Consider the following 19,219-nt stretch of genomic DNA (forward strand, 5'->3'; position numbering starts at 1 on the left):
TGTTACAAATCAATTAAAAGTATAATACAAATTGTGATACCGTAAATAGCAAAAAAAACAACAAAACAATTAGAAGTAAATAAAAAAAAATAAAAAAAAAACCAAACAAATAAAAACTAGATAGACAAATTTATATTATAATGAACAGTTTGAATATTTAAAGATGGATTTTCCATTTTATATGGAGTGCTTCTTTAATTTTCAATTTGTTTTTGTTAGAAGCAGTATCCAAGATTTTAAAACAATTATAGTTACATAGATTTTTACAATTAACAGATGAAATTAAATGCTTATAAATATTAGATTGTTTGTCACTTGTAAAATGCTCATGAATCCTTGTTGTTAAGTGTCTAGAGGTTTCTCCAAAATAACTGGTATTACATCCAGCACAAGAAAATTTGTAAACAACATTGGATTTGAGCAGCCTAGAAAGTGGATCTTTTATACAAAAACTGTTTTTTAATTTGTAATAACTTTGTTTTTTATAGTTTTCAATATTGTTTTAACTGAAGTTATAAAGACAGTTAGCATTACCTAGATCAAAACCATAAAAATGAAACTGCTCCAAACAAACAATCTGGATTTATATCGAAAATGGAATTATAAAATTGCACTGCAACTTTTTCTATAAACGTTATGTGGATGATTTTGTCGCTATTTTTAATTCAAAGTTTGAAGCTTAGGAACTTTTAACACATCTAAGTAAACAACATAAAAACTTAAAATTTTCTATGGAAAAAGAACAAGATAATCAAAACGCATTTTAGATGTCCTTATTAATAAGTCTGATTCGCCTTCCACATCAGTTTATCACAAAAAAACATTTACTAGGCTTTTATAAAAATTTTCCAGTTTTTTTCCCTATTGTTATAAAATTAGTCTTACACGTTGTTTACTTGATAGAACGTATAAAATCAACAACACTTGGCTAGGATTTGATAAGGACATAAAAAATCTATCTAATGTTGTAAAAAATAACCAGCATCCACCTAAAATAATTGATACTAAAATTAAATTATTTGTTAATAAAAAATTAAATCCATCTGTGATAAATAGTATTGATAAACAGTTTTGTTTACAAATTTTCTTGTGCTCGATGTAATGCCTGTTATATTGGAGAAACCTCCAGACACTTAACAACAGTTGTTTTAAAATTTTGGATACTGCTTCTAACAAAAACAAATTGAAAATTTAAGAAGCACTCCATATCAAATAGGAAAACCCATCTTTAAATAAAAAAACTGTTCATTATAATATAAATTTGTATATCTAGTTTTTTGTTTTTTGTTTTTTGTTTTTTTGCTATTTACTGTATCATAATTTGTATTATATTTTTTATTGGTTTGTAACAATTCTATTTGTCTGTTATTATTTCTCTGTAATGTCTTCAAATTTTGATTTTATATTTATATCGTGTTTTTCTTTAAAATATGTTCACATTTATTGCTATTGCGTTGCTCAAGAAATATATATATATATATATATATATATATATATATATATATATATATATATATATATATATATATATATATATATATATATATATATATAATTTAAAAATAGTGAATCAAAGTAGTTAAATTATAAAATGAATGTTTTATTATTAGAAAATTATACGAAAAGTATTATTAAGTAAGTAAAAGTAAAGTTAGAAGCAATTGCTCTTTGATTTATAAGTTAAAACTTTTTTATTCACGTCTTTTTCTCTTATATAAGTTATTGCTTAGAGTAAAAGTTTTCCTGTAAAAAAAAAATCAATTGCTCAAAGTTTTTATTTACGTAATTTAAACAATTACTCCAAAAACTCGGAGTAAAAGCAATTGTTCATTTTTAATCACCCGGTCTAAAATTTCCTAAAACAGTAAAATACATTTCCAAATAGTTTTTATTAGGCATGCGTAAAGTTATTTAGAAATATCAATACTACCAAGAAATACGCAATTATTGGCAAATTAATATTGGTCATTTTGAGTATGCCAATATGTTTTACCATCGTTGACGCAAAATAGGCTAGATAACCAATATCATACCATTATTGCACCAATATTTTTTGCTACATCGGTAAATTTATTACTTTCACAGTTGGTGTTTTTCTTATATTCTATTATTTATGTTCCTACTTCAAAAGTTTTGATAAATTTACTTTAATAAGTTTAATTATTTAAACGTATTCTCTGACGCTTCTGACGCTAGGAAAGTTAGATATTTTGTTTTCTCCCTAGTACTGAAAAAAAAAAAAAAAAATACACACACAAAAATTTAAAATGTAATTTATTAGAGCGCATAAAGCAAAGGTAAAACAAATAATTCTGATTGTAGACTTTACTTTTATTCTCGATCAATATGCATATTCGGTAGGACTTCACGGTTGCATTCGTTCGATCTCAAAATCTAAAAATCATTGTAAAAAAGCAATGACTGCAAAACTATTTGAAAAAATTATAACTTATAAAAACAATGATTTAACAAGGTTATTGAATTTAATTATAAATCTTATAATTTGTATTGCTAATTAAATATAGGTATTTATAAAAGGAAGTAATGGTATATCAAATTTAAGGTATTTTATGAAATTTAGTATCGAATTAAAAAAAAAGTGTACAGAATAATTGAAACTGAAATGATGTGGAGCAAGAAACTTTGATGGTATAAGTAAGAGAGAAAGTTAAAAACAAATAATTGTATTTAATGGCCTTCAGGAAATCCCAATCGGCACATCGAGTTTCTTTTTCTGTATTAAAACCTGTATATACACGGGTATGTCACGATCCAGGAGGCAATTAAAAGCACTTTTATATTACGGTAAGTTTTACTCAAGTTTAACTCGAGTTTCTTGAGGTTATTAAGTCAAGTTAGTGTCGCGTGCTTTCATCAGTTTCAAATTCTTTACCGAAGTTTATCATAATGTAATACGACGTTTCCCTAACGGTAAAACCAATAATATTTTAATTAGTATTTATGGTAAATAGTAATATTTCGCGGAATGAAACCATTTTTGGCACGTGTTTTTCTTTTTTTTTAAAAAGATTTTAAACACGCTGCAAAAACTAACTGTAGCTTTTTTCTGAGTTGTAGCGATTTGGATTGAAGATAAATCCATGATTAACTTTTGTTTGTATCTGATATCTTCTGTGGCAAGTAAAATATACATTTTGTTAGTGTTAAATTATATTAACATTTAAAACATTTCAATAAATAAAATCAAAATTTTTCTACTCTATTAATTTCTTATCAAAGCAAATATTTTCACAAATGTGTATAAAAACTTTAAAAAAAAAACTTTTAGAATAATATACAGTTTACAGCTATGTTAACAATTTTAAACAACATTTTAACAAAAAGTAATTTATAACAGTGAAAGTCTACTCATACATGTTTATATATAAAAGCCATGAAAGCAATATTAAAAGAATATTTTTCCAAAATATAAATTATGATAAAGAAATTCTACTCATCTGCATGCATAAATAATACTTTTCTATTCAACCAAATTTACATACGTTTTAGCGTTTTCTCAAAATTATCGTTTTGTAATTTTGATATTGTTATTTTTTAAAACTTATTTTTAAATAACTAGAAACTAAAACGAAAATGTTATACTGATTTTTTAGCTATATTTACTTAACGTAATATTTTTAAAAATAGATTTATCTACTTAAAAACAAAATGAAGCAAAAATAAATCAAAAAATATTTCCAACATATGTCAATTTTATTATGTTTAAAACTCTTTAAGAAAATTGTCCGTAACTTTTAAATTGTAGAGTTTAAATTGTATTAAACTCAGTTTTGATTGAGATTTTAGTAACAAAGTAGTTCAGAGAAAACCTGTCAGCATAATTATGGTTTAAATATTTTTTTTCAAAAATCTCTTTCATGTGTTAAAACCAATATCAGTAAAACACTTATTTTTTATTTGTACGGAACATATACGGAATTTGTACGGAACTTGTACGGAATTAATAACAGAAAAGCTTAACACAAGGACTTTTTCTTATTTAAAAGTTATGACTTTTCTAAGAAATTAATAATAAAACTTAATTTATTTTTATATACGTATACCTTTTTTCATCATTTCTAAGTGATTTATTGTTCTTTGTTTACCCATTTAGTTTTGTTACTTTTAAAGTTTTTAAATAACTGAAATGATTGCACATTGAAGACATAGAGAAATCATGACGCATTTTGGTTTTTGTTAGATCAATAGTTCCTTAATTGTCGTTACAATTAAAAAAAAATTGTAGTAATAAAGTTTTAGTTTTTTTTTTAAACTTAGTGATACCTAGTATAAATTAAATGATTTTTGCAGATTGTTATTTATTTTGCATATACATTAAATGTTCATCTTAAAAATCATATCTTAAAAACGGTTAATCTGCTTCTACTTTTGATTATTCTCTAATTTCATGGTTAAAACTACAAAAAATAACACTTTAAACATTTCAAAACACTTCAAAACAACTTTAAAACAACGTAATTGAAAAAGAGGTAGCAGTGTTGTTTAAATGCATTATTTTAAAAATATAAAGTTGGCACCAAATTTTTACTCTATTTCAAAACAATTTTAGGCACTGAATTTTTTCATTTCATAAAACACAGTTTTTAGTTTTTGTTGGTATAATTTTATTTGCCAACATATAAGCAATAAAAAAATAAAATAAAAAAATTAAAAGTAATAACTTTAAACCAAAATATGTAATTATTATGTAAAATATGTGTATTAACTTATTATTCTTTGTTTTCATCTCATCTTTATTGTTTGAGGGTCCTAGAGCATCGCTTAAGGCGTTTATGAGTCACAGTAGGACTGTTTTATACATAAATATAGACAAAATTAAAATATATTTTCTTCATATTTGCACAAAGCTATTAATATTTTCAAAAATCACAAATGTAAAAGTAATTATGTCTTAAGGTTTTTAGAGTTTTATTTTGTTGTTTTAGAGAAATTTGGTGACCTCAAAAAATAAAAGAAAACATCCTTAAAAAACATACGTAGGAGGTCCTTTTCTCAAGCCCTTCTCCTCAAGTGTTTTTTTTAACCATTTAATTACTGCTTAATAAATTGTGCCGACTATTTCCGGCGCCTGAAAATAAAAATAATACTATGCCGGAATATTCCGGCAGCGTTACATAGACTTTCTTATAATGTTGGTTTTATTATTTGTTATTGCTTGTTCTCTCATTGGTATTACTATTACAATATTCACGGATATTTTTTAAAGAAAAGTCTGCCGGATATTTCTGGCTAATGAAATAGTTTTTATACCACTTAGCCAGAATAATACGGATTCATATTGCGGCTATATTTTATTACGTTTACAAAAATGGCGTTCAATAAAAAAGTTTACTCTTTGCAAGAGGTAATAAATTACTTTAGTAGTTTGGATTGTGACGATGATGACGAGGACAGTGGAGAAGATATTTGGGATGGTTCTCACGATGAGATTGAATTAAATATTAGCAATTTTAATGAAGATTGTACTAATGTTCAAGAAATTGAAATAAATATAAACAATTTTGATCAAGATCGTGCTATTGTAGATGTAGACAACGATAATATCGAAGAAATGGAAGTTGAAACTCTTTTAGATTATCATATATTAAATAAAAATCAAGTTAGCAACCAATGGAGTTGTCCAAACGTTTTAAACAGTACATGGAAGCCTGCAAATGGTGAATTACCAACACTACATCAGTTCCTTGGTCAACATGGGTTTAATGTTGAAATTTCTGACTCTAGACCAATAAAATAATACCAATTATTTGTTACTGATGATTTATTACATCATTTGGTAGTTCAAACTAATCTTTTTGCTCAACAATTTATTGAAACGTGCAGAAATATACCAAAACATTCCTATATTCGTTTTTGGAACCCAACAACTCTTTCTGAAATGAAAAAGTTTCTAGGTTTGATTTTGATTATGGGATTAGTTCATAAACCTGCTACACATTTTTATTGGTTAACTGATAAATTATTTCAAACATCTGTGTTTAATACAGTTATGTCTCGTAATCGCCTTAATTTACTATTAAAGTTTTTCATATAAATGATTATCAAAATTTACCAAACCCTAATGATCCAAATTGAGACTTTTTGAAAGATTTCAAAATGTTTATACTCCAAATCAATGTATTTCAGTAGACGAGTCATTGTTACTGTGGAAAGGTAGACTGCTCTTCAAACAATATCTTCCTCTTAAAAGAGCCAGAGTTGGAATAAAACTATTTTGCCTATGTGAAGACTCTGGATACATGTACCGTTTCAGAATTTTTACCGGAAAACATAGTCCAACTGATGCTATTGATATTCAACTACCAGAAGATTGTAAAAGCTTTAATACTACTGAAAAAATTGTTTTATACATGATGTTGCCACTTCTGAATAAAGGTTATACTATTTGGATGGACAATTGGTATTCTTCATGTAGGCTATTCCACTTTTTGAACCACTATGGAACAACAGCATGCGAAACAACTCGATCAAATCGAATTCCACTAGTTGTAAAAAATGCAAATGTTCTGAATAATGAAACTGCTGCATTTCGTTTTGGCCCACTTCTATGATTAAAGTACAAAGATAAAAAAGATGTTTATATGCTTAGTGGTCAACGTGATGAAACTGTATCTCCAGTAAAAAGACGTAGAGGAAGACCTCCTTTCTTAGTAAACACAAAACCAAGATGTATTGTAGATTTTAACTATAATATGGGTTCAGTTGACAAACACGATCAAATGTTAATACCTTATTCAATTGCCAAAAAAAGTATGAAATGGTATAAAAAATTGTTATTTCATTTGTTGCATATTGTCTTGTTAAATAATTACATCTTATACAAGAAAAACTAAAAAATCCCAACACTAAACTCTTAAAGTTTCAACATGATGTTGCTGCATCTTTGGTATTTGATGGTAACAATTAAGTTGATTTTATAAGAGAAAGAGAAAACGGGGGTGCTCCATCAAGACTTAAAGATAGACATTTTCCTGACACCTTAGTTCCTACAGCAACTTGAAAAAAGCCACAGGCAAGATGCCCTGTATGTTCTAGAAAAGGTGTTCGAAGAGATGTCAAGACCATTTGCTCTTTATGTGCAGGCAAATCAGGTCTTTGTGCATCACCATGTTTTAAATTATGGCATACTGAAATAGAGTATGGAGATTAACTAGGAAACAGCTAGCTTTTCATACTAATAACAAACATCTTGAAGCAGTGTTCTTATATTATGTAAAATTTTTATCTGTAAAAATTGTGTTCTATTTTTAAATTGTAAAGAACTTATAAAATAAAATATTTTAGATTAGTTGTTATTATTTAGTTGAACTAATTAAGTCTATATAACTATGTAGCTTTATGATATTTTAATAAAAAATACTATATGTCTTTTCTTATTTTATTAAATTTGCGACTTCAACCTTTTTTTACATGAAAATAATACAGTCATGTTATTTTGCTAAAAACAGAAAATTTAAATACAGTTTATTCTTTAATTACGTAAACTGAACTGCCTATTTTAAAATAGTTTTCGCATTAATATTTCAATTATTAAAAATAGTTATTGAAATACCAAAACTTATGAATAAGAATAAGGGTTTACAACAATGCAGCTTTTGTGAACAAAACATTTTAGGGATTTTCTGAAAAATTATACTAATTATACGGAAGATTTAACCGGTAATTTTAATGGTATTAATAATTTTTTTCAGCCGCTTTAGGTAGTTAAAAGATTAAATAATCAAACAAATAATTTTTAAATAAAAATCACTAAGAATAAAATACTTTATTAATAGTCTATATAGTATTTTGTATCTTTTAAATTAAATTATTCGCCGTATAAATATTTTTTTTAACTTCGCTGTTCTATTTATTCATTTATAAAAAATGAATAATAACAACTTTTGATGGTCATTTTATATAAGTAAATAAGTAAATATTGCTCTTTTATTTAATAATATTGAGCACTCTTGAACGCACAAGAGTATTTGTATTACTATTATACCATATTAATACATTATCTATTTTGTATATATATATATATATATATATATATATATATATATATATATATATATATATATATATATATATATATATATATATATATATATATATATATATATACATATGAATTATATTGTGTTATTATATATTGGTTTAAATTATATGTTTTTATTGAGAACATAACTAAAATTTTTAATTTTTCATTTAAAAAAATTAAAAAGTTAAAGTTGCCTAATATTAAGGTAAAAAGTAAATTTAAAGTTTTTTAGCTATTTTTACCACGCTTTTGTAAAACATTTTAAACTGAGTGTGAAACAACGAGTTTATTTAGCCATTGTATTACTATTATAATACGTATAATATAAGAAGAATCAACTCAAACGCTATTAACTGATAATGCACGAGGCCTTGTGCACGCAGTATTTGTATTTCTTGAAATATTTTTGAACTTTCTATTATCATTATTGTAACTGTAAAAGTAGTTCACAACCTAAAAATCAATAAAATTACCAAAAACATTGAATATTTTCATAAAACTAATCCTTAAAATTTTTGGAACAATATTCGAAAAATTAATTCTAGTCTAAATACTCGTATTTTTATGATAAATAAGAAACAAGATATAAGGAAACTGTGGAAGAATTTCGTCAAAACTTTAATACGATTCTCAATATCCTCATTATTACTAACAACTATTCCGAACTGAGCAATATTCCAAACCTATAGCTAATATTCCAAAACTATAGCAATATCCCTACCTTTAGCTATACCTAATAAAATACTATTATCAACTTGCGACATTGAATTTTGTATTCGTAAGCTAAAGTCTAATAGATTACGTGACTCTTGCGGAATTACTGCAGTCATCTTAAATACTCTTTTAACAACAACCTCCTTATATGGCTTTCAAAGTGTATTACCAGTATCTTTAATAATGGAGCTGTGCCAGAGTACTTATCAACTTCCATAATTATTCCAAAAGGAACGTCTTATAAAAAATTTCTTTATAATTTAGATAACAATCGCGGTATCAGAATCGCCCCTATCTTTACAAAACAAAAACATACCGCTATCAGTAGTTTGCGCACCACAATCATAATACCGCTCGGGTAAACGGAAATTATTATGTTTATGTCCGGGTATGATATACAGTTAATATATCATACCCGGACATAAACATAATAATTTCCGTTTGTCTCAAGGTGTACGACAAAGATCTATTTTTTCGCCACATTTGTATATCATTTACACTGAAAGTATATTAAGTCAGATTGTTTCCGATTGTAAAGTTAGAACAATAGTAATGGGTTTTTACACTGATATTATTGCTTATGCAGATGATATAATTCTGAAAAATCCTACTCTTTCTGGGCTGCAAGATCACTAAAGTACAAATGCAACGTCAAAATCTCTATACCAAAATAAACATATAAAAAACCGAGTTCATTATCTCAGGTAAAAGTTTAGTTACAAAACACGTATTACAAATTAACGGTTTTTCCCTGAAACTCAATATTAAACTAAAACACCTCGGATTCCAATGAGAAAATGAAGGCCGTGGACAAAGTATAGCTACAATCTAATTAGCAAATGAAAACTAAAGAATTTTTCAATTTCAATCAATCTTCAAAGCTCTTGTAAAATCTGGAATTCATTTTTGTTAACCATTAACTATAGTACATTTGTTCAAATCTCTGGCTGTACCAAATCTATCATACGGATTAGAAATTTGTAATTATAACAACACTTTTTTTAATAAATTAGACGCTGTTGAAAGATCAGCATTGAAATTTCTCTTTGGAATTTCAAAATACTTCAAAAACTATCTGCATTCCTACTTTAAAATTGATGACGTATCTACCATCCTCGTTCGAAACAAATTGAATCTGTTTATAAGATTACTGAGCAATCCGACTTGTTTTTCTTTAATTTTAACTCAAGTATCTGATGTTTATAATGATAACTGCTTTATCAACGAAATAATGAAAATTTGCAACCGCCTGGAGCGAAGCTTCATTCAGTGTTTAATTAAGGGTGGAAAAATCATTATCAAACGTCGTAACGATGACGTAGAAGTTATTATAGCGGATATTTTAAACCAGTTCTTTGAATTCTGGAACATCAGAATACAAAGAATGATGCTCAAAAATTTAGTGGATGAAAGCATTTCAAGAAGAATCTTATCTATACTTACAGTATTAACTATTAGTTTCATGTCCTTTATATTATTTATTTTGTATTTTTGGGTGATGAAAAGAATAAATAAATATAATAAATAAATGATAAAACTATTACATATTTTTATTTATAAATGATATGTGTTTTTTAATTTCTTAATCTGTTTTAAAGTTACTAAAGTTCAATTTTTTTATCGTTTTACTTAAGAACAATGCTCTGTTTTGTGGGTAATGTATTGAATTTTGTCACGATGTTAACTTTATAGAAACTAAAGATGATCTTATTTTAAATATGAATAATTTATTTTTTATTTTTTGTGTTTTATTGGTTTTAATTAATTTTATGTTATAGATTAATTTGCGTATTATATAAATCAAATTATTTACTATAGTGTTAAAAAATTACTATAGTGTTATAGTAGTGATACTCAGGTTAGATTTTAAAATATTAAATTGACTTTTAAAAAATCTTAAAAATTTACTTCTTAAAGAAATTTACTTTTGCTTTTTTTTTTTTATTATTTCTATTTTAATAAGATTTTTTTGTACAAAAAGATTAAAACTTAATAAAAATATTTTTTTTTGTTTTTTTATTTTTCGTACCACAGCTTATCACATATTGTAGGCTTTATTTTCTAATTTATCTTCATCTTTAAAACCGATTAAGAAAAAGCTTAACTTTTTCTTATATGATTGTGAAATTCTATTTTATGAGATAATTAAAATTTGGTTGCCTTAAATTGTATATAATTTTCAATTTTATTACCTGCATTTTTTTGATACTATTATAGCCAATAAAGTTGTTGCAATCCCAGCAACAATAGCTGCTGTCAACCCTTATCTGCAACTGATAAATAAATAGTTGGTAGGTTTTATATTTAAGTTTGAAACTAAAATATCATTTGGTTATTTAAATTGTTAAATTTTTTTGTTTTAGGTTTATCTTATAAGATAAACCTATTGATAAAAAATAATTGTTAGATATTTTATTTTTTTAGATAACTTAAAATGCATAAGTATTTTGAATGAAATAATTTGATAAAAATCATAAAAATAATAAAAATGCTAAAGTTGGCAAATCTACATAAAAAATAGACCATTAACGATTGTAAACGTGGAGCAACGTGACGATGTTTGAAATCTTTTGTTTCCAGTGAAGATTGTCCTAAAATAAATCGGTAAATATAAAGTAAGAGTGTTTATTATCAACTGTAAAACTTGGTGGATGCAATAGTGTTAAGGTGTGAGGCTGTTTTGGCGGAATGCCACAGGTGACATTTTAAAATCAAAGGGATAATAACAAAAGTAGTTTACTAGGACACTTAAAAAGTCATGCTATTTGTTTGGAAAGTCGGATTAATGGGACACCATTTCTGTTTTAGAAGAATTTGACGTGAAGCTTAATTCCAAAGTATTTATTTCAGAGCATTGTATAATTTTAAATGGGTTCAAGAATGATCAAATATTGAATAGAATGATTTAGGATCCCCAAAGATCTTTCTTCTATCAGATTTTTATGAGATTAATTAAAAGTAATGTCAAAAGCTAATGCCAAATGATGCATAAGATGGCTTTAATAAATTGGGTAAGTTGATAAGTAAAATGCTGAGAATAAGTATGACGTTTGTTGTTGCTAAAGGAGAGTAATAAGCAAGTAAATTAAAAACTAATCTAACTTTAAATTAATTTTATTTTTTAAATCTAATAAAGGGAAGATAACAAATGATTTAGAAAAATGTTGTTATTAATTTTTTCTTCTAATAGTAAATTAAACTTATCTTTCATAAAAAAATGTGAACATTCGAGTGATTATGGACGGTAGTGTGTTCAGCAAATTTTTGAAACCACAATACGTAATGTTTTGTATTTTATCTATGTGAACGGAAGTCTATGCAAATATCTAACATGTATACTTCGAATTATGTAAACTATTAAAAATTATATCAAAGTTACCAGATTTACTTTTACTTGAAAATTTGATTGCAGCAAGACTCTTTAATTTTCATTTATTGCATTTATATGCCATTTTATAAAGTTTAATATGCCTTTTGTTTACTAAACAGTGTTAAAGGGTGACATAGCATGCCAAAGTGGTTGAAGTGCTTTGCGTGGGATCAAACCCTTTTGTTTATTCAACTAATTTTTTTAAAGATACGTTTCTTTTTTATATAAAAAATTTTATATGCATTTTTTAATTTTCTTCAATGTTAACGTGTCAAGAGTCCGAATAATTTTACACGAGTTACGGTTATTATACATAGTTAAGTCTATTTCCTAACTTTTTATGTGAGTGGTAGTTGTTAAACACATTTGAAGCGGGTATTCTAAATATTATTTAGACAGGTATTAATATCCAATCCGTTGATAAATTGCGATTCGCAAAACGGCTACCAAAACGTTAAAAAAATTTAATTTTACTAGAAAACCTTTTTTTCATAGCTTTAAAAAGTAAACAATAAGTATAATTTTTTTAATGTGTATAGCTAGTATTTATCGCTCACTACAAAATATTAAAGTAAGGATTAAGCATAGATCAGGTTAGTGTGGAATAGACTTAATAAGATCCGTATTTTACGGGTCCAACTAGCTAGTATAAATGTATATATATATATATATATATATATATATATTATATATATATATATATATATATATATATATATATATATACATGTATATATATACATATATATATAAATATGTATATATATATTATTTTTTTTTTTTTTTTGTTATTCACCTCCTCAAGGCCGAGAATGCCACTACAGATGAGGAGGCTACTTAATAGTGAAAATAGCCCTCTCTCAACTCTACAACTCCGAAACGCGAACCTTGACGAACAAGGCCGCTGCGCGGAGAAACAAGTTGATATATATATATATATATATATATATATATATATATATATATATATATATATATATATGCAAGGCTCAACTCTCAAATATAAAAGCAATGTTTTCTACAGTTAATCACGTGCTGCAAAACTTACATGAGAGGTTCAAAGGTAATAAACTTCCTTAAACATCCTCAAAACCAAATATATTTTATTCCACAAGCAATCTAACTCTGTCAACTTACAACTTAAACTTGCCAAGCGTATAATCAACAACATTAAACATTAATAATTAGGAGACCATTCTATGAAAATCCTGGGAATAGTTTTTCAAAAAAATCTTAGTTGGAAAAATCATACTTTGCACATCGAAAACAAAATCTCCAAATCAATTGGCATCATGCTTAAAATTAAACACTTTCTATATAAAAATTCCCTAAAGAATAAATAGTATTTGTTCATTCACAGTTATATCAATTTTTTGAGTATCGTTTGGGCAAGCAAACACTTTTCAGTACTAAAGAAAATATACGTTAAACAAAACCAAGCGTTTCGAATAGTATGCAATGCTAATAGATATAACCACGCCAAACCATTATTCAAGGAGATTGGAGCTTTAAATATTTATGAACTGAGCCTCCTTCAAAATTTATTATTTATGTTTCAATCGTGAAACAACTTGGTACCAAAATATTTTGAAAATCAATTTTTCACCATGGTTCATAAATACTCAACAAAGTACTCTATTCAAAACTTTAAAATTCCGAAGTCTTTACTTAAAATAACTGACTTCTCTATTTCATCATAAGGACCACGATCTTTAAAGAGGAAATAAAAACATTAAGTCATCCGATCTCTTTAAAGCTGCAGTCAAACAGCACCTATTGAACTTAAGTGCTGTCAACATACTCTCATATTTATAAAAATCAAATCAATAATAACTTACTAAAACGAATTTATTTCTTTTAGATGACTACAAACAATGATTATACGATGGTTTATTTGTACTTACGAATTCAACTTATGGATGATTATATCATTTGTTTATTTCTTCTTAAGAATTTAATTTTTAATGTCACGTTATTCTCACGTGAAACTTATTGCAAAACTGCAAATGAAAGGGGGCTTGACGAAAAGATTACAGTCTTCTACTTGCTCCTGTCATTATTCTAATTCTTATCTAATTTATATATGTATTAAAGCCAATTTTATATAAAATAAGCATTTACAAAAAAAAAAAAAAAAAAAAAAAAAAATATATATATATATATTTATATATATATATATATATATATATATATATATATATATATATATATATATATATATATATATATATATATATATATATATATATATATATATATATATATATATATATGTATAATGGAAAAAGGTATGCCAAGCAAAAAAAACAAAAATTGAATTTTTGAAACTTGAAAAAAGATTTATTTCTTTTAAATAAATATATAAATAATAAAAAAGCACTATAGGCCTTTCACTATTTTCATCAGCAGTGCTATGTTTAATGCTTTATCAAATTTTTTTATATTACTGTAGAAAGTTAGATAATAGAAAATTTAAATTGCTATATTGTAACTATGAGTTACCATTGTAACATTTTATTAAAAAAGGAAGTCTCAATTAAATGTGTCATGTTATATATATATATATATATATATATATATATATATATATATATATATATATATATATATATATATATATATATATATATATATATATATATATATATATATATATATATATAGGCAGGCAACTTTTGTGTATATGCTGGGTCTATCAATTAAATGGTGGCCTCTTGCCATGTAATGTTTTGCAAATAATTGACATCGTTTCTTTATGTGATTGTTAGATTGAAAAAACATCTAGTAAACTTTCCTAATTTAAAGAGTTAACTACTTTTTATAATGTTCTTATCCTATTGCTTTTGAATTAGATAAAAAAAAACAGTGAAATAAATAAATTACTTTTTAAATAAGTTAATCCTTGCCAACATATAAGGTTATAGACGAGAAATACTTATGTAAAAACTTATAAAGTTCCATTGCCGATCGTTTATCAATCCAAAAGTTTAAGTTTTTACTTCCTTACAATCTTTCGCTAATGGACAAATGTTTTTATAGCAGCTTTTTAAGACACCTAAAAATTCTTCAATAAGATGAAGTTGAGGGGAATACGACTGGAGATTTTCTACAATATGTTGTTCTTATTTAGTATTTACAAAACATCAGATCGATGATGAAACTGACCATTTTCCATTACTAAAATACAATCTTATTTTTGAAATAAATATGGCAACAGTTTTCTGTTTATAAAATCAATCAACCGAACAACATTATAATCACCACGTGTTAACTTTTATCGAATTATCCCAGTAATTGAAATAGCTGCCATTAGCTTATATATTGTCCTATGTTAGTTGGAACCGTGTATATGCATTAATGTTGATTAGGAAAAATCTATAAATAAAAGAGGTGGGGAGGATAAACTCTATTTTTTTAAAAAAAACTAACTTTGCTGATACACGCTCAATCTCTCTACAATAACTCTTTCTTACATATAATAGGTTGTTCCTTTTTAGTGGAACCAGTCAAAAATAGATTTTTTTTATTTTCATTACTTTATGTTGCCTAGACAAAAACGTCTAAGGCACATGAAACCTAAAATTATCCAGAATCAAAACGTCCAGCTAGTGGATTTATCTTAGTTAGTGATTTATCTGTGTTGATCACAATGCAGATTGGATTTCTTATAGCTGATTTGTCAGAACACTTCAAATAATAAGTTCAGAATCTGAAATATTGGGGAGATTTTTGTTTGTTATTTTCTAAAACACAAATTTTACTAATACCACTTTAAGAGAAAAACGTCTACCACTTGCGTCCAACATTGTCTGGAGGATATCAAATTCTGAGCCACCGTAAAACATTAGAACTTTGCATTTATTTATACTGAATTCAATGCGCCAAAGTCCTGACCAATCACCTAAAATATCAATGCTCTCCTGAACATATGCCAAATCCACACCTGATTTTATTTTTGGAATCAATTGGCTTTCATCGGCAAAAAGTTTGCAAGTATTTTTAACTAGTTCTGGCACATCATTTATAAATAGCAAAAATAGTATAGGTCCTATGACCGATTCTCGATGAACACCACTTAGGACATCCATCCATTCAGAGATGAAAATGACAAAAACAACACGTTGTTTTCTACAGTCAAGAAAGTTCTTAAGCCAATCGAGAATTTTATTGCAAAAACTATAGCCAGCCAACTTAAGATGAAGCAAAAGATGCGAGACGCGATCAAAAACTTTAGCAAAGTTTCCCAAAATAAGCAATGCTGCACAACCATTGCTTAAAGCTTCAGTAATTATATCCAGCATTTTATAAAAATTTGAAATGCACAATCTATATTTGACAAAACCAATTTGACGCCAAGATAATAAATTATGTTTTACTAGAAGTTCAGTCGCGATATCACGCATTATTCTTTCCATTATTTTTCCAACTGCAGAGGTGATAGAAATAGGTCTGTTACTTCCAGGATCAATAAAATGACTATTTTTGAATATGGCCGTTATATAAGCGAGTTTCCACCCAGATAGCACGTGGTCAGAATCAAAGGACAAGATAAAGTTAGAAAAAGAGGCACACTGAGCTCTCTAAATTTTTCTTGAGCACGCGAGGATGAGTTTCATCATTACCAGCGGTAATGATGAAACTCATCCTCGCGTTTTCAATACTACAACAATTAAACAAATAACTTGAAGTTATTCAATCCAGCATTTCCAATACTACAACAATTAAACAAATAACTTGAAGTTGGAAAACAAACCGCTTTGCTTTTTTGAGGAAAAAAAGGGGATTGAGAGTGAGTTACAGGTGATGAAAATGCATTAAAAACTGACAATTTCGACCGTCTGCTATAGACTTTTTATCAAACAATTGTATTCCATTGTGGTCAAAGAGAGATCAAAAGAGAAGAGCTTTTTCAGACAAGATTTGCAAGCAAAAATGATTTTACTCTCAAACTTTAATACGCATCAGCCGCACGGTTTTGACCAGAGGATTTTGTTTTGTGTAGAAGATTTGAATATTGTCTTTAAATTTACTAGAAGCACAGAGTAACTTCATAAATAGTCTAAGTTTTTCTTTAGTAGCAGCTTTAATAGAAAAATTAAACTATTCTGAATCACTCTTTTTCAAACTAAACGATACATTGAACTTAGGAATGTCCTGTTCAATCAAAAAAATGTATGGGTGTTTAAATAATTTGAGCCTTTCGTCACCTGATTTATTCAAAAAAAAGTTTAGACAGTTAATTGCTTTTAGGTCCTCTTTGATTGCGTTATAATCACCTTTGTTATAGATATATTTTACTTTCTGTAGTTTGGAAGTTTTAGTCAATGATTTAAATCTGTAATCCCATAGGAGTAAATTGTAAGACTAAAGTTTCTAAGTACATCCAAGTAAAGGACCAATTATAAAAATTATAAATACAATCAGGGTAATCTGATAGTACTAGGTCAAACGTATTATTGATAAAAACTGGTTCAGTGAAAAACTGTGATAGGAAACAATCATTGATAGTATCTTATAAAAGTTGACTAGACTGTTTTCCAATTTTACTTTAGCCACTCAAACCACTGCACCTGATATCGCTATGATTAAAATCACCAACAATTAGAAAACTTTCAAATTTCCCACAATTATTTAGAGCTTTTGCAGAGTTGATTAACTTATTAATTTGTAAATTAGACTCATTTCGAGTAAACGGACGGCGATAAATACATCCAATTAACAAAATATCATTTGTAATTGAAATTTGATATCATATATGCCATAGCATTTATTTATCACTGAACACGAATTTAAATAAAGGTGTACCTTTTATAACATATATGCCACACCACCTCCACGAATGGTCCTATTTTGAAGGTACGCAGTGTAAACGTCTGGATTTGTAATAGATCTTGAGGTGAACCACGTTTTTATAATTACAATAATGTGTGGGTAATCCGATGATGCAGTTCAAGCGTGGAATTTAACCCACTAATTTTCTAAAGACGTTAGATTAAAATAAGGCATTTGAGTTCAGATGAAGAATAGAGTAAGAGGACTATAAACATTTTTGTTTAGCGTTTCATTCTTTTTGTTTAATCCATTGAATTGAGCCGGATCGCACTGACCAGAAAACTTTTTTCTTTTCTCCAATGCCCCAATTAAGTTGCCTTCCTTGCAGACTTTCAAATGAATTTGAAAGAGCATCATTTCTTATTATACATTCAGCAAAAAGTTTAGATAGATCTATTCTTAATATTTATCTTATATATATGTATATATATATATATATATATATATATATATATATATATATATATATATATATATATATATATATATATATATAAATATGTATATATATATACATACATATATATATATGTATATATATATATTTTTCATAAAATATCAAACCGACACAACACTCGATCAACCGGAAATTCTAAAAAACCTTTCCCTATATCAAAACTTACGAGCTTTGCCATTTCCTATCGTGGCCCAATGCTATGAAACCATTTTACAAGCATGAGTTGTAAACTAAGAGAAGCCAATACCTCTCAAAAAATCAAAAAGAACATAACTGAACTAATTGTCAATCAAGATTCCTTACTTGATTTTTTCTAACAATAAACTTTTACTGTCTTTTTTATTATCAAAGGTTACTGATGATAAGATTTTATCTTCTTCAGGTTCTCCAGTCTTGAAACTACTATATATGATAAAGTGTATTTTGTATTTAATATTTTTAAATATTTTAAGTGTCGGAAATCATCTTTAATTGTAAATAGTTGCTTGACAAAATTAAATAAATAAAAAAATAAATAAATAATATATATAAATAAAAAGTATGTTACATCTACAAATCCGGTAAAAATTTGAAAATAAATTTCTCTTGAATAAAATTATCAACTTTGTAAATTTAAAAAGTAAATTAACAAAAATATTGTATTTTATAAAAAAAAAATATAATTAGTTTATCAGTCCATTTCGTCAACCACGGTCAACTCTTGTAAAGATACTCGCCTTAAGCCTATGTACGCAACTTTGCCCAAGTTTTTCCATACAATACTCCATAGGATTTTTTAGTTGGGGGTAACTAACAGCTTGCT

The 19,219-nt window shown here is 26.5% G+C and overlaps 1 protein-coding gene across 1 annotated transcript in view; it reads right to left on the reverse strand.

Moving 5' to 3' along the window:
- Window positions 1-2,257: 2,257 nt before the first annotated feature.
- LOC136091353 (uncharacterized) overlaps window positions 2,258-19,219 on the reverse strand; it is a 26,798-nt gene continuing 9,836 nt past the window's right edge. Inside the window, exon 4 of the mRNA XM_065818825.1 lies at window positions 2,258-2,394. Coding sequence (XP_065674897.1) covers window positions 2,332-2,394 — 63 coding nt within the window. The 3' untranslated portion in view covers window positions 2,258-2,331. The remainder of the gene's footprint in view (window positions 2,395-19,219) is intronic.

This window comes from Hydra vulgaris, chromosome 15 (assembly GCF_038396675.1).
Source record: "Hydra vulgaris chromosome 15, alternate assembly HydraT2T_AEP".
Taxonomy (NCBI): domain Eukaryota; kingdom Metazoa; phylum Cnidaria; class Hydrozoa; order Anthoathecata; family Hydridae; genus Hydra; species Hydra vulgaris.